Source organism: Euwallacea similis, chromosome 10 (genome assembly GCF_039881205.1).
Source record: "Euwallacea similis isolate ESF13 chromosome 10, ESF131.1, whole genome shotgun sequence".
Taxonomy (NCBI): domain Eukaryota; kingdom Metazoa; phylum Arthropoda; class Insecta; order Coleoptera; family Curculionidae; genus Euwallacea; species Euwallacea similis.
In genome coordinates, this window is record NC_089618.1 from 5159152 (window position 1) to 5175345 (window position 16194).

At 42.1% G+C, this 16194-nt stretch overlaps 1 protein-coding gene across 1 annotated transcript; it reads right to left on the reverse strand.

Moving 5' to 3' along the window:
• Positions 1–3459: 3459 nt before the first annotated feature.
• Positions 3460–9427, reverse strand: ple (tyrosine hydroxylase ple). The gene is made up of 7 exons (XM_066393780.1): positions 9180–9427; positions 7550–7661; positions 7399–7470; positions 5858–6344; positions 5468–5800; positions 4606–4732; positions 3460–4313 (listed from the first exon to the last, which is right to left on the reverse strand). The coding sequence occupies exons 1-7, from the start codon at positions 9246–9248 to the stop codon at positions 3909–3911; spliced, it is 1605 nt and encodes a 534-aa protein (XP_066249877.1). The 5' UTR covers positions 9249–9427; the 3' UTR covers positions 3460–3908.
• Positions 9428–16194: the final 6767 nt, after the last annotated feature.

A 16194-nucleotide genomic window follows, 5' to 3' on the forward strand; every position in this document is an offset into this window, starting at 1 on the left:
TGCACTTAGAATTTTAGGGGCCGAAACTCGAAGTGGGGTGGCTATTGTATGAAGGTTTATGGTTTCGACAAAATATGACGTATGTTTTGACAGATTGGGTGGTTACCTGGTGGAATGGATAGGCAGTAGAGATGACGGAGGACGAGGGAAGTAAATATAGGAAATTTTTGATAAAATTGCTGATAAATTTATATATCATACGCCCTTGAAGGAGTGCGCCTGGAATTGGAAAAATATGAAGGGGCACGGTAGTCGTTTTTCATTCATAGCTTATTACCAAATAACTATGTGGATACGTCTCTGGAAGAATACGCAATTAATTGACGAAGAATGCGGGTTTTACATAATAATGCCATGGTCAAGAGTGGACACGCGCGAGCGCTTGCAGTCCAGCGAAATGCGTACATGGTCAGTGACTCACTCTGTATCGGTCGATCAAAACATGTCCGCCTAAGGGCCAATATATCAAATTCCTGATAAATTTACCAACGAGATATTTTCCATTATGAAATTGACGCAAAAATGTTTTCTAATGAATAGTTACCGCAGTCTTGATACTATAATGGCTCCTAATGGATGGAGTCTTTAAAGGGACTGCGCATGCGTATTTCCAGTTGACAATGTCCCGAATATTTCGAAATAAATGAAACTGTTTGGCCAACATGGCCCGGAATTTCCTGGATTGTACCGTTGGAAAAATTTAGTTCCATTTAATGGAATTTATGAACGTTTCTTTGCACTTATAATGGACCGAAAATCGAATTAGCATCATACACTTTGATGATTATGATGAGGAAAGGAAAAGTAACTGCACGGCTATGGAATGCGGAAAGGGCTGATGTACGGGGTGTTTTATTTTGCAGCTAAGGTTGCTAGTATTTTTGACCTTTAAAGACTTATTATCCAGGATCAATTTAAACCAAAGAAACCAAAAAAGATTTATTTGAAAATCATAAAAACACGCACAAAAATTATCTCATCCTGCATTTCTTGCCGCGCTCGCCACCTAAAATAATAAATTTTTCGACCCTCCTCAAGAATTCTCCCTCCTTTTTACCTCCAGAAGGTGACGCTGAAAGAGGTGCATCTATTGCTATCTCTTAAGAGGCATTCTAAAACTCACTCTATATTAACCCTTATTTAAGCCCCATAAATTGAGATAACTGTTACCTTACACTTTAATGAAGGGCACATCCCATTTGGTCCTCAGCATCTGAGTCTCCGTAGACTGCAAGACGGCTCCAGTAAGCTGGATCTAATATGAAACCTCAATCAATTCTCAAAATTATCTTTTTCATTGAAATTACTGGGACTGATTTTCCTGTACTCCTGCGATAAAGTCTCGACGGAGGGCTGACTAGAAGAGGTCGAACTCTGCGTTGAATAGAACTCTCGTGTCCTGATGATACAGGGATAAACTGAGGAATGAAGCGCTTAATAGGGTTTTTTGAATAGCGTGAGTGGCTCACCCCCTGGAAAGAAGAAATTAGGGGTACTAAAGGATTCCATCGAGGACTGACTAGAAAGAGCTATTCGATCGATGTCCGCAGCAAACGGTGATGGGGCATCAATGGAGGGCGGGCTATGCGGGGAGTAAAAGTGTGCTGGACAATATCTTCGTGCCCCCCTTGACCTTGCAAGAGGCATTACGGGGGTCCTCATACCACTCCTCCCCGTTGAAGAATCTAAGATTAAATTATTTTTATCAAATCCTCCCCGGAAGGGTCGCCGTGCCTCTCTGCCTGGAGGAAGAACTTCAGGGATTCTAGGGGGGTAGGGCCGTCCTCTTGAAGGCCCTAAAGAGCGTTGACTCGCAGCCATACCCTGTAAAACTCCAACTTTCTAATACTGATTTATGGGGTCGAAGGTTTACCGTATTGTCTTTCATAATCTCCCTATAAAGAATTTCTGGGTTGGGCCCACCATGAGGAGTTATCTTTTTAGAGGCGTCCATCTTCTGCAGCTTCATCTGCTCTTCTTGTAAATGCGAGACTTTCTGCTGGGCGGCGCCCAGCTTTTTCATTACCATTGACATGCGATTCCTCCCAGGAGTGGCATCCCATCCACAAATCACCTCAACTATCCTCACAAATACCTCAAGCGTACTTAACAAATATTACTGCACTAACCTGGATGTTTTTCTGAAGGATGTTCATCCTCTTTCTGCTCATAAGGTTTGTGCCTGGAGGATCTGCATTTACCTGGCAACCACTTATAGTAAGTTTTATTTTGGATACTTTGGAGAATACCTTTCTGCTCTTCAAATCGTTTGACCTTAATTTTTGCGCAGGTACATTTGTTACCTCCTCCACCCCGGAGGACAGATTTTTCAGCCTCAGAAGCAGTCCCTGAGGGACCCCTCGAAAGAACTCTTCTCTCTCTCCCGCAAATCCCGCATGGTGATCTAGGTCTGCACAGCTGGTACTCTGGCTCAAAACTACTCCCAACACTCTTATATGATCCTCCACATTTCTTCACTGATTTCACTCACCCTCCTATGATTTCACTCAAACGAATTCCCTGTTTAGGATAGCTCCCTCTAAATTCAGCGTTCACTCTATTAGTGATTATGTTCATCAAATGGCTGCAGGCTTTAAAGAAGGCGACTATGGAGTCCATCATGTTATTCCAGGCCTGGATCTCCTCGAGGGAGTCGTTGGGGGGCGGCAAGAGTTTGTCCATGTCCGATACATTCACTTCACTTGGAATTTTGGGGGCAGAAGCTCAAATTGAGTGGTTATTGTTTTAGGATTTTGGTGGTTTTGATAATATTTCTCGCATATTTTGACAAAATATTGACAGACTTGGTGATTGGATGGTGGGGAGATGAGAGGATGACAGGAGGATAAGGAGGGCAAATAGAGAGAATTTTTGATTGAATCGTTGAATAAATTGAGTTTAATGCGTCTCCGGAATGTGCCCTGACTTGGAGAAATCGTGGGCAGGCTCAATAACGTTTTTTTTTAAAGCTTGTCACGAAAAAGCAACATGGATACGTCCCTGGAATATCACGCAATTAATCGACTAAATGTCATTTTGCAACATAGGAAAATTTCAGGGGTGGAGTATGTACGCAGGCACAATACGAATTTATTTAATTTACACTCACTGAAGGTGGGAAAAATTATACTAATCTTGATTTGCCGATTTTTTACTAGAAGAAGCTCGCGATATTCGCTTCGGGATGAACGTGTTCTTTAATGCTTGCAGAGTTTTCAAAATTGTGCGGGGAAAATATTGATTGTTTTACGTCAATCAGTGCCCTTTAGGGAGGTCTTCTTGAATTGACCCATTAACTTCATCCCCCTTCTGAGTAAACCCCCGTTTACGTCACTCCGAGGCTTTAAATTTACCTCCTAAGAATCCCATAAACAACCGATTTCAGCATTTTTTCGCCATAAAACCCAAAACAGCTGCTTTATCGACCGGTTAACCTCCAATAAAAACAAACCACCTGTATATGATTGCAATTTTATGTTTATTTTCAATACGGACATGTATATACAGTAAATAGCTTATTGCGTGCGGGGTGGTGCCATATAAGTTAAGATAAATATAGTATATTATGCATTAATATGGGCCGCTCCGGCCCTGACTTGGCGCCGAGAAATTGAAGTCCAAGATAACCTTACCCGGAGAATAGGTGTTACCTTAAGTTGGTTTCCGGGTACGATTAATTGTACTTGAAACGAATAATTACTTAAGGGCTGGAGCCGCTGTCTTTTATGTTGTAATATGCGCTAAAGACAACATCATCACAAAGTCTGTCTACTCACTACTGCTAAAACAATGTAATACTCTCTTTACTCTGACTTAAACCTTAAGGAAAATTTAATTATAAATAAAAAAAAAACACTTTTTTATACATACAACACAACCTAAATGAGCTTGCGGCAACTATCGATAATTTAGCTGAGCGTGGGGGCCTTCATTTTGTTGATCGCATTCGCCAAATGCATGATCTCAGTGTTGAGCTGATGCAGCAAACTCTCCAATTTCTCGACAGAATCCAGGACCTCCACTCTTCCAGTGTGGGGGTTGAACCTCACCTCAAAGGGCCTGCTCATGTCGCTCACCCACCTCCTGAATTTGTCCTTCATATCCTCGAAGCTCTCGGCCACATAGTAAATGGGCTGGTACTCTTGGTCCTGATAGGGTTGCACTGCGGTGGTGGCAGGGTCAAAGGGCCTCAACTCCGGTTTGTCTGAAAGGGCGTGGAGCAACTCTCCATAGGCGGACAATAGGCCTGCGCCGTAGACTTTGGTCTCTCCAGCTTCTTTACACAGACCGAATTCGACGGTGAACCAGTAAACCTAAGAATGTGGGTTTTACATAATAATGCCATGGTCAAGAGTGGACACGCGTGACCGCTCGCAGTGCGGCGAAATGCGTACATGGTCAGTGACTCACTCTGTATCGGGCCATAAAAACATGCCCACTTAAGGGCCAATGCATCAAATTCCTGGCAAATTTGCCAACGAATTGTTTTCCGTAGTGAAATCGACACGGAGATATCTTCTGATGGGTAAAGTTGCCACAACTTTGATGCATTTGGTCTTAATCAGCTTATGGCCCTTAAGGGTTGATATGCACGAGCATACTTACAGTGGACAATTTCTCGATTTCTGCGTCAGAAGCGCCCAAGGAGGCCAGGCCGATTTCCTGGGAGAATTGGGCGAAACTGGGGTCCGCCAGTAAGGGCATGTGGCCCAGGATTTCGTGAATTGCGTCCCTGGAAAATTACGCGTTTAATTTGAGCGAATTAGAGCAGAAAGAATATTTTAGAAAAATAGTCTTGTAACATTGGGCAAGATTGCTTTTTGTTCAATTTTGGCCGCTTCTTCGGGCCAGGTTTTGAGGAAAACTGTAATGCATAACAAACGGCAATACTGCCACCTTCTTTTGTTTTTTAATTTTGACGCGCTGTTGCCAAGTCCTGCTTCTAGAAAGCAATTCCCAAGCCATAAGGCATTTAACAAAATTATTGGAGGATTTTGTAAAGGAGCTTAAAGTGAAATCAATCGGGGCGACTTTTTACGTTTCCGGGATGTTCAGCCTTGCGATATTAAGCCTCTACGGAAGATTCTCTCGAAGTTCTATCGGATGAAGCAAAGAAAAATGGCGTCTCCGAAAATTAAATTTGGGCTCCATTTAATGGCAATTATAGAGGCGCCTCGGCACTTATAATGGTCCCAGAATCGAGTTAACATCATACACTTTGATGATTATCGCGAGGAAAGAAAAAGTTCCTTCGTGGCTCTGGAATGCGGGGAGTTCCCATACACAGAGTGTTCTATTTAGAAAACACTAAATTGGCTTTTTACAGCAGATTCTTCTGCGTATAGCTCTTTTTGAGGCGTTATAATTCGGAAACAACTAGAGCCAGGTTAAGTGCAAAATATACAGGGCATTGCATTCAATCAGTAAGTAAGATTTCCGTCAGTGTTATGCGCAAAAAATTACTTACGGTTCTGGAGTGTGGAAGGGCGAATTGATGTGTCTGATATACTGGGTGCTCTGGAAAATTCTGAAGGCCAGTGAGGCCAAGAAGTCCCTGGCAGTGAGGAGGCCTGCGGCCGGCCTCAGGGAGAACCCTGTGTGCTTCTGCATGAACTTGGACATGTCCTCAAGCTGAGGAATCCTATCCGCCACGAAAAGTCCCTCCTCCTGTAGCAATTTGAACACTTTGCGGTATTCTACGCAGGCGTGTTTTGGAGCCAAGTCCATCACAGTATTGAAAACCGATTTCCAGGTTTTGTTCTCGGTTTCTGTGTATTCGATATGCGGCATCGGGTCTCCACTAAAAAGATAAAATTCTGTTTATTGGCATCGACTCAAAACGCAAAGCAAAACTTACTATTTGTATCCAAAGGCGATCTCAGCAATCTCCTTCCTTCGCTCTCTATAAACCTTGTCGGCAAATCCTGGATGGTTCATATCTAAATCCGGTTCGTATTTGGTCATCAAATGGTTGCAGTTGTCCAGTTCGCTGGCATGGCGGGGGAACCAGGGGTTTTTTACTGAAATGTTGTCCTCGCCGATGAGGGTGGCGTGTTGCAAGGTCTGCGATTGCCTCAAGTTCTTCAACAACTGTAGCAGATTGATTCTGGACATGTCGATTTTGATCAAAACGTCCAGCTGCAAGTTGTCCTTTTGATTGGGGCGGGTTTCCAGGTGAACCACCACCCCCTGGTACTTTTCGATTGATTTGAGTACTCGGGACAGGGAGTTCATGCCCTCTTTTAAGTAGAGGATGAGAGCGGCTCTTTGGATGGTCTTTTCGGAGTCTGGATCTTCGGAAATGGCATTGGCCAGAACCACTTCTTCTTCTGTGAGGTTGGCATCTGGAAAATTGCGGAAAGTACGTTGAAAACAGATTGGTTTTTCAGTGAAGTGGGTCTTGGGGGCCCTGTGGCCCACAACTTTGGCTTTTGAAAATGAATTTGCATTGAGAATTTTTTTGACAAGTGGCGTATTTCCGACACCTTCAGGAAACTTCCTCTTTCGTGGCAACACCGCAATGTTCTTTTGTTTTTTTTTTTCACACAGATTTTCAATTTACACTTGAGATGAATTTCTGTGACGCTTCTAGGTCATTTCAATGGTTCGAAACCCCCAAACTGGCGTGTGTGAGGTCGTACCAAGCTTCAAGTGCGTTTCGCTCTGTTGACCCGCTTATGCAAATGCCCATTTTTCTACCTGAAGGTCAGAGAAATGCGCACTAACGCTAGTAGCTAATGCTCTAATTGCACCACTTGCAAAGCACTCTTTTACTTTTCTGGTGGTTGTAATAACGTGGAAAGTCAATTTTCACAATTCATTTCACTCGAAATGTAGGAGGAACTGAAAGAGAGGAAGTGAACGCGCGGGGGCGAAAATTTATATATTTTATGAAAGCTCGAAGTATAATTTCAGGATTTTCTGTTAAACCTGTGAATGATTGTGACAGATTATGTGGACGACCAAGTTTCCTGCGAAGTGTAAAAGTGTGTTCCTTTTGTGAGGTTTTCCGCACTTTATCATCCCGAGAGGGGTCATTATTAAGGGCTTATTTTTATCGAGGATTGTTTCCTATAGCTGATGGATTTTTAGTTGAAAATCGCGCCCATCACGCCGTTACGGAACTTAAATTTGGCGATCCAGCAATTTTCCCACATCTAAATTTTCTAAATCTGATCTCGTAACGCATTAAAGCGTATCAAAACCAGAGTAGAAAAAGTATTAAAAAAGTTCTTGTTCTATTTGACAACGCTGTCACTTTCTTTTGTTTCCTAATTTTGAGGCGCTGTTGCCAAGTCTCGATCCTTCAAAACAATTCTCAAATCAAAAAAATATATAACCAGTGGTGCATCTTGAGGTTCCTAACTCAAACCATGCATAAACAAAGAAATCCCTTACCGTCCTTGTTGCTGGACTGCTCCTCTGCCTGTTGATTGGTGTGTTGATCAAACTCGGGGTCTACGCTAGAATCTACACGTTCAAAAAAACACAAAAATCATGCTACAGTACATGCTCAAACAAAATCATGCTCGGAAGCATTTTCCCGTACCATTAGACCTGAGTCTCGCCTCATCCAGCACCGTCTGCTTGGTCTGCTTCACGACCAGAGTTTCGAACCGGGCGTCGTCTACCAAAGATCTACGCCTGGCTGGATACCCATTCTGCAATGTTAACAACCCTAATTACTCCCTTTGCAAGGCCAGAAACAGGGAAAGGAAATTCATTATCCCCCGGAAGCCGCAGCCATATTGAGCTTTTGGAGAGTCGGAAACTGCTCCCGACATAACTCGTTATCTCGAGATATTCAACATTTATTGCTGATAATGAGCAAAAAGTCGGCACTAATGAACGATTTTTTCGTTTGAAATTAACAATTCAAATGCCTAATTAAAGCTAAACACGGCGTAATTGGCACGTACGCCTATGAGCTAAGCCGGGGCTTGGCCAAGGCCTTGAAAAAGGGTAAGAGGAAGTCGATTCTCGGGCAAGGTTAAACCATGTAAAGTGATTGGGTTTATTCGGTATCTGGTGCAGCCTTTGATTGATTTATTTGCCTGGTGGCTGCAACATTGAACTACTTCGTACCGCCCCCGAACATTGTCGGCCGCCACTGGTAGCGAATGGACAGGGAGTCATTGCCACACAAAGAGCTTTCTAGATTTTTTTTTCGACAAATTTTACATATAGACTCACCGTTTTTTAGTCAGGATTTGATGATTTAAAGCAGCTTTTATCGAATTCGAAATATCGACTTTAATTTAGGTCATGTGGATTTTGAAGAAAATAGCGTTTCTCAATTTTATTATAAGTTGAAAAATCAATAAAAGCTGTTTTTATCAGGTAGAACCGAAATGGGGAAGAAAGTCATGATGAGGTAATTCTCCTCAATTTTTGCTTGACTTTCAAGGAAAATTTAATGTCTTTTTTTTTAAGTCACTTTTACTGAACCTGAAATAAGTGACTACGCCAAACAGAGCGTCCCCCATCCTATTCTACTTTCTGGCGCTTTTTTTTAGCTTTTCAGCAATTTGATTACTTACATCTGCTTTTACCAATTTTGGAATATTGACTTAAACTCACTCAACCCCATCGATTAAATACAGAAATTCCCCTTATAACTGGCTAGTTTTGCACCAGATTTAGCTGACTTTAATAACATGAAATTTTGCCACAAAATTTGACTTTTTTAAGTTAATTTTTCCCTTCCAAACTGGTTTAAAACAAATTTGATGTTCAAACGTGCACCTGAAAATGACTGGTTTCATAGCTGGTCAATTTTTCAGTAACTTGAATTGAATTGAATGGCAAATTTTGCAACTTTTATCGAATTTGATGATTTAAAGTCACTTTTACAGAACTCAAAATAGACGATTTTATTACAAGCACTCTTAATTAAAATTCATTTCAAGTTAAGTAAATTAACTTGAATTTTACAAAAAATAATTAGAGATAATTTATCCGCTCATTTTGGGACTAGACCTGTAGGCTAAAGTCCAATTTATCAAATGATTGTTTAGCTAATGAACAGATATGTTCCTAAAATTATCATTCTAGGAAGGGAGATTGAAAAAAAAGCCTTATTCGCGACTGAAAATTCGGGTTCAAGTTATGTTTAATCAGTTTATTGTTAAGTTTAACCGCAGGTTATGTGTTTGCAAATAAATTCAATAAAAACTCACCTCGACACTGTAACTCTTCTTGATGGCGAACATTTCGCGGTTCTTCTGAGCAGCAGCGACAGCGGCCATATTCCCTCGAAATTCACTCAAAAAAATCACTCACTTTACCTCAAATCGACCCAGAAATTTGCTCCAATTCGACCACAATGGTAGACCAGTACCACGTCTGTCGAAGGCTCAACAATTAATTTTCTGGTCGACAACTACGGTCGTGAAACACCTCCAACGGTCGCAATATGAATGCGTTTGTGGGGCTCCTCTGGACCACTTTTATGGGGCATGGGGAGCCCCCCTGGTGAGTGGGGGGCTCCACTGAGGGGGTGCGAGATGCACGGCTCGCGTCGCCGAAGAGTGGACGTTGTAAACGTACCCGCTAGGCCTCCCGACAGGCCGGATTTTGTTCTTTTGCATTTCGATATTGTGCGAAAAAACGTAGCGACGTAGTAGGTCCAGCTGTGACAAATGGTTATGCAGCGGTTTCCAAGACAGGTAGCCGTTACATGCGTCCACCGGATTTACCAACAATCACTGGGACTCCCAAGATGTGGGCGCTGACGTCACCCACCCTGCACCTTGACTGGGTTTCTTCAGCCGGCTCGATTCATTAGTAACGTAAATAACTAGATGAATAATTTTTGACTTTTTCAATGGTTTCGTTCTCTAGTTCCAAAAGGGGATTTATCGCATCTCAAATCTTGAATGTTATGCTACACAGAAAGTCGGAAATCCCCGCAGCGGGTTTTCCGAAGATACCTCATGTTCTTCAAAAGATTTACATTTTGTGGCTTGTTTTCTTGGGAAAATATTTGCTATTTTTAAATAAATCAGACTAGATAATTCAAATTGTTTAAGAGGAAACGGCTGGCTTTGATGAGGAAAACCGATAGCGAAACGATATCGTAGAGCTGCAAAGTGTTCAAAATTGGAATCACTATTTAAACAAATGTAGACCATTTTAACCTATTTTGATGTAAAATTTCGCTTGAAAATTTAGTGTAGTTTCTTGAGTTAAAGCCGCTCTTACCAAGTCCGAAATAAATGGCTATGTGGTAGGCAGAATTTTTCTTATTTTAAGCTGAATTCTGAATCACTTTTTTGATATCTACTTTAAAATAATCTGACTTAAAGCCACTTTTACTGCTCCTAAAATGTGGCTTTAATTCGTATAATTTTTGAAAAATAGCGTTATGAGTGGACAAATTTTCAGAATTTTTCACTGATTTTAAGGGTAAATTTTGCATCAAGATCTCTCGGCATTTTATAGCTTAATGTCACTTTTATTTGGCTTAAAATGTTGACTTTAAATTGTGGCTTTTGGGGTTGAAAGAATCGGAATTGCAGGTTTGACATAGTATGTGTTCCAAGCTGGCCTTATTAGTGAACAAACGTTCACGATTTTTCTCTCGTTTTAAAGGTAAATTTTGCTTCTAGAGGAGATCGTTTAGTAATTTAAAGTTTTTTTTATCAAATCCGACTTAAATCGCTTTACGGCAAGCGGGGTTTTTCCTAATTTATTTTGCTTGTGAGGGAAATTCTCATGCGGCGCGTCAAGGTGCTTTGGAACTTAAAGTCACTTTTATAGAACCCGAAATAAGTGACTTTATGACGAGCAATTGCTCCGCCGTCTGCAACCTACTTTACATTAAGCTTTCTTGGTCAAAAGAGGTTGAATATTACGGGCAACATGTCACGCGAAGGTCAGAGTTTTGGAGCGCGGGAAATTGCGCCCAATTGAGCGAAGAGTGAGCGGTAATAAGGCGTTAATTTCGCTAGTAGAGAGGCTGTTGCTGTTGATCTATGGAATAAGCTCTAAAGACATGTTAACCCAAAAGAGATTGTGATAGTCTTAATTGTCCTCTCAAGGGCATGTTTGTTCTAATTGATTGAGCTATTACCAACTGAGATAATTAAAAAATAAATTCATTTGCATACGATTAGATTTAATGGTCATTTGAATAATCTGTATTTTAATTTGCTTGCATGAGTGTGCAGTGAGTGAGAAGCGATGGAAGTGAGAGGAAGAGCAGACTGATCAGAGAAACACAAAAAAAAACTATTTGATGATTATCAGAAACCATAAATCTTCGATATCCCCAACTTCCGCTTAACGTTTAGTAACGAATGCCCAGGGGCCTTCAAGATTTCACTTCGGGTGCCCCAGGAGGTCTCCACCGTCCTTGAAGAACGTCCCGAAAGCGCCATGATGCCCCGTTAATGGACCAATAAAATTACAACTAAAATCGCTGAAAATCCATTTTAATCAATGAACTACGACATCATTTGAAATAGCTGCGGTTGTCGAATTTTACATTAACGAACCATTATCGTTTACGTCAATCGATCGAAGACAATAGCAAATCCGATTTGTTACCGAATCGTCCTCTCGAAGAGGACCTTCGCCATCTCGGTCTTCGACCAAGGACACCATTTCATGTGTGACTTTGGAATATTCCATTACACTGTAAATTCGTCAGTCATAGAAAAAGAAGAAAATCTGCTTGCCCATAAACACATCGAATCGATCGACGGTTTGCCATGGTGGTCACGTAAGCACCCACCGATAGGAACTGGTCGCTTATTTATGTGTAAAAATCCAATGAAATGGGTCATAAAAGAGCTGAGCGGTGAAATATCTTTGCGGCCGTAAATTCATTAAAATCGCGGTTCAAGTTATTTAGATCATGAAATCCGGTTGGTTTCTGGACTTCCGAAAAGTCCTCCTTTACCATTTGGAGGGCGAGTTTCCCTTGTATTTTAGAAGAAACCCAGCGAGATTCAAGGTGAATGGGCCGGTGGAAGGTCAGAATTTACTAGGATTATCTGGAGGCGTTTTCATTTCACCTCATTGATGGCGAATTCGAGGGGCCGCAAAGTAGGGTTTCACATTTGGACAAAAAGGCGAAGGAGAATTGATTTTATCGCGACCGCGGAAGGTCGCAATTTTCTATAATTGTCGGGAAGTGCTTGCGTTGATTTAAAGGTGGAACTCCCTTTAATTCGAGCGTCACGAACTGGGATTCGGGACGAAATGCAGTGAAGGAAAGGGTAGTTTTTGCGATTTTTTCAAGATGGCGGAATAGTTTAGAGCCATCTGGAAGTGTGCTCGAGTATGAAATCAATTTTTTTGATCGGTATCACTGATTGAACAGAGATTTGCGTGGCCCCGACGTCGCCTTCGAAGTTGTTGCGCCACCGACCAAACGTGTGGCATCTTCGACACGCACCCCTCTCACCTCAATTACCCCCCAGCTGCAGCTACGGCCTCCGGCTGTGTCATTTTCCGAGTGTTTACGAGCTCGTTCTTGTCGACCGTTTTAAACGTGCCTATCAACATTTCACCTTCGAAAATAACCAAATAAGGTCGCAAAATCAAACCGAATAGATCGATCAATCCGACAAGTGGACACGGGTTTGATGTGTCGAGAGCGATCTGCAGTTGGCATTGAGAGCTTTGATTGACACACCACTCGATGATGGCGATTATAATATAATATGCCTGCTTGGTTAATACAGGATGATCGCTTTTATCGCGGTACGAGATCTCGACCACAGCTTGTGTGTATGTGCACTCCGATATTGACTCATTCCGCAGCAATTCTAACACACAAAGAAACCAAAGTGTTTTAATTGGCGTAAAGAGCAGTTAAAAGTGCATAATTGACGTGCGAGGTCGCCAATTATGGTTAATATTTTTATTGTCTTTTGCTGCAGGAGGTTTCTGCAGTTTTCCCAATCCTCAATGAACCAATTTCGGCGTTTTTTCTTCAATTAAGGCTTCCTGTTGCCTTCGTATCCTGGCCTGGTTCGCTCGCCAAGAGGATGGCCGATGCGAGTCAAGGCAACTTCTGCAACACACGTAACAATTTTTTTTTTTCTTCGGTGATATCGCGCAAGCCTAATATCCGGAAAGATTAGCGTTTGATTAGAATTTAATGAACTTTTGAAGGAAAAAAGAACGCCGCAAAAAACGGCCTTCAACTTGCTTTAATTCGCCACGAGAAGAACAACAACAACAATACACCTGCGCGGCCAACAGGAAAAAAAAACTGTAGGAAATTCGAATCTGAGGTAGAACTCTCGGGAGGCCTTGGCTTATTACACACATTATTATGTAAAGCGTGCGTGTAACTCTGTAACTTATGATTAATCGCAGGGGATTGGGAAATGTCGGGGAAAGGTTGGTCGATTAACGTGTCAATCATATGGTTCTGCCGGCTATTTCCTGGAACAAAATGCTGCTGAAATGGGGCAGGGGACTTGCTCCGCCGTTGGGTTTTTTCCACGCAAATTACTTACACCGGCTCTGCTGGTATGGGAATTTCCCAATCGGCTGCAGGTGATGCCCAGGGGGATTTTTGATCGGCGGTGAACCTCTTCGAAGAACATCTGAGCTGCCGTGATGAAGACACGCGCATGATGCACGAACTTAGATATATACAGGAAGCTCGACTAAACCTCTTAAGCTGACCCCAGGAGGCATTAGAAAGGTTCGCGTTTAGTGATGACTCAGAATTAAATGGAAATTTTTTCATTTGTGTGTGTGTGTCTCTCTCTTCTTCATCTCTCTCGTTCTCCTCGTCATCTCTTTTTCCTTCATCATCTGTGAAACCATCGTCGTCGTCAGAACTAAAAAGACATTCGTCTAGTGCTTCTATTGCAATTCACCTGGCTCTGCAACGTAACAGCCCAAAGGGAACTTCTCGCACAGATAAGAACACTCTCAGATAATTATGTCGGTCTGGGACAATCAACCCCTTTCTTTGACAAACCCGCGTACTCCGCCGTCAAAGTCATCGCCTTGAAGCCCTTGTTTGTGGTGATTCGAATTTCGCCCTTAAACCAACGAAAACACTTCTAGATGATTCTGGAAAGTTCTCCGCCATCCTGGAAAACCACAAAATCCACTCTGCTCCCCTTGGGACTTCGACCTGAACCCTCCTTTGCGACTGCTCAAATTAAAGGAAATTCCATCCTCTGAACAATGAAGATACCTCCACATGGGCCTAGAAAATCCCGACTGTCCGTTATCTTGTAGAAACCGCTAAATCAGCCCTCGTTCATTTTTTTTCCCTGATTTCGAGAACGTTCCCGAACGGAGTTCACCTGCCTGCAGAGCTCCCTCCAGCAGAAGCGTTTTTCGCGTTTCTTGCGGGCTCCCTCTGAAGTTCCCCACGAGGTCCCACTCTCCCCTGAAAGCGAGAAATCCGCATCGAAATCCGTGAACACGCATTCAATCTTGCACTTATCATTTTTCAGAAATAAACATTAGGTTGCCGACAAACAGGATATTAAAGCGTAATTCCTGCTATGTCCGTTAACGTGGGTGTGACCCATATATACAAAAAAAGTTGACCAGAGAAAGGTTCCACGGTACTTGTCTCCTTGTAAATGTATTCAAAGGATTTTTGGGAATTATCTCCTGGGAGCCTTTGTGAGCCGGGCAGGGGGACATTCGCACACTGAAATTTGTGATTAAGAGAACCTTCACACTGAACTAAAATTCAGTACGATCGCTGCAGGAGGGAATTTTGTGTCAATGTTAAGGTGTTCTACCATGATATTCTGAAGGCTGTCCGAGATTAATTATTGCGACTCGATATTTGTGGTTCGGTAATTTTTATTATAGACATCTGGGTTTAATTATCCTGGGGGGGAAGGTTGCCCCATCGAGGGACCCGGGGAAATTGCGCGAAGATACGTAATTTGGGGCGTTAATGTGACGCATGAAAAAACCGCATTAGAACAAAAGCTTTTTTGCGTTTATTAGTGCTTGGCATTGGATCGCACCGAGACCTTTTCTTTTTATGTAAATACAAAAATTATTATTAACGCTCGATATCCGAGATTTATAATATAATTTCAAGGTTAATCGGCATAAAAACCGGCCAGCTATAATGGCTAATTAGCTTCGATTTTTTGCCAATAAAGTGAATCAATTTTTTTCCCCTTTTCGCTATATTTTCCCATTATCGTATCGGTATGTGTTTTTACCGTTCCCCTGTACACATTTTTACACCTTGACTGATTACGTGTCCCCAGCCAATTAGCCGCAAAATCAGCGCCACCTGTGTCGGTTTGTGTCTCCCCGGCAGCGAAACGCCCAGTATCTCTTCTTCCTAGAAAAAGCGCTTAGCATTACTAACGGAAAAACGCACCGATAAATTTGTGAAAAATTGCATGGAAAATTCCCTCCCATCAATGCATACCGCACATTTCAGTGCTAAGTGGCCCTGCCTAGAAGCCCCCGGTGAAGCCCCTCTATGTTCAATGCTACTCGTAAATTTCAGCTGAGACGCAAATGCGAAGCGCGTACGTGACATTCGCTATTCCTTTTTTTTTCCGCAATTATCGCTACATTTAATAAGTGAATAATTTATTCATTGTATGTAAAAAAGCGTTCATTCTCTTGATGCTAGTCTGGCAGTGATTTAAGTATGGGCGCAGAACCAACGACACACCTCCGTTCTTTTTATGGCTGCAGGTGCAAATATTTGTTTTATTGTTTTTTTTTTTGTTGCTCTCTCATTGAAATGTTCATATTTATGTAAACTGCGATCGAGTCTTGCGAAGGTAGTGTCCGAAGCAGGACACACATGGACATAGGTAGTTGTCGGAAATGCGAAGGATTGGGGCTTTTCTGAAGTCGGCGAGAGCCGCAGAGAAATTGATGTTACCATTCGGTTTTCTGGAAAATATTAGTTAGAAATGAGTATAAGGTCGAAGGGTCTGTTCCTTAGGGTGAGGAAGTTATACGTTTTCCCCCGCTAGTTGGAGAAGTTAGGAAAATCGACAATTACCGTACTTTGACTATGGAGACTGTTATGGTAGTCATTTTCAGTAAAAGTTTTCCAAAAACGTCGATGCCGATGTCAATCTTTGATTCCCTCCAATTCACACATTGGAAACGTTGAAGAGACTTTATGACTCCCTTATTTTTCGAGTCAAACCCCTCGACATGGTATTTGTTTTCAGCTGCTTTCTTCTAAGAAAATCGAAACCAAGGTCGAGTTCTAGG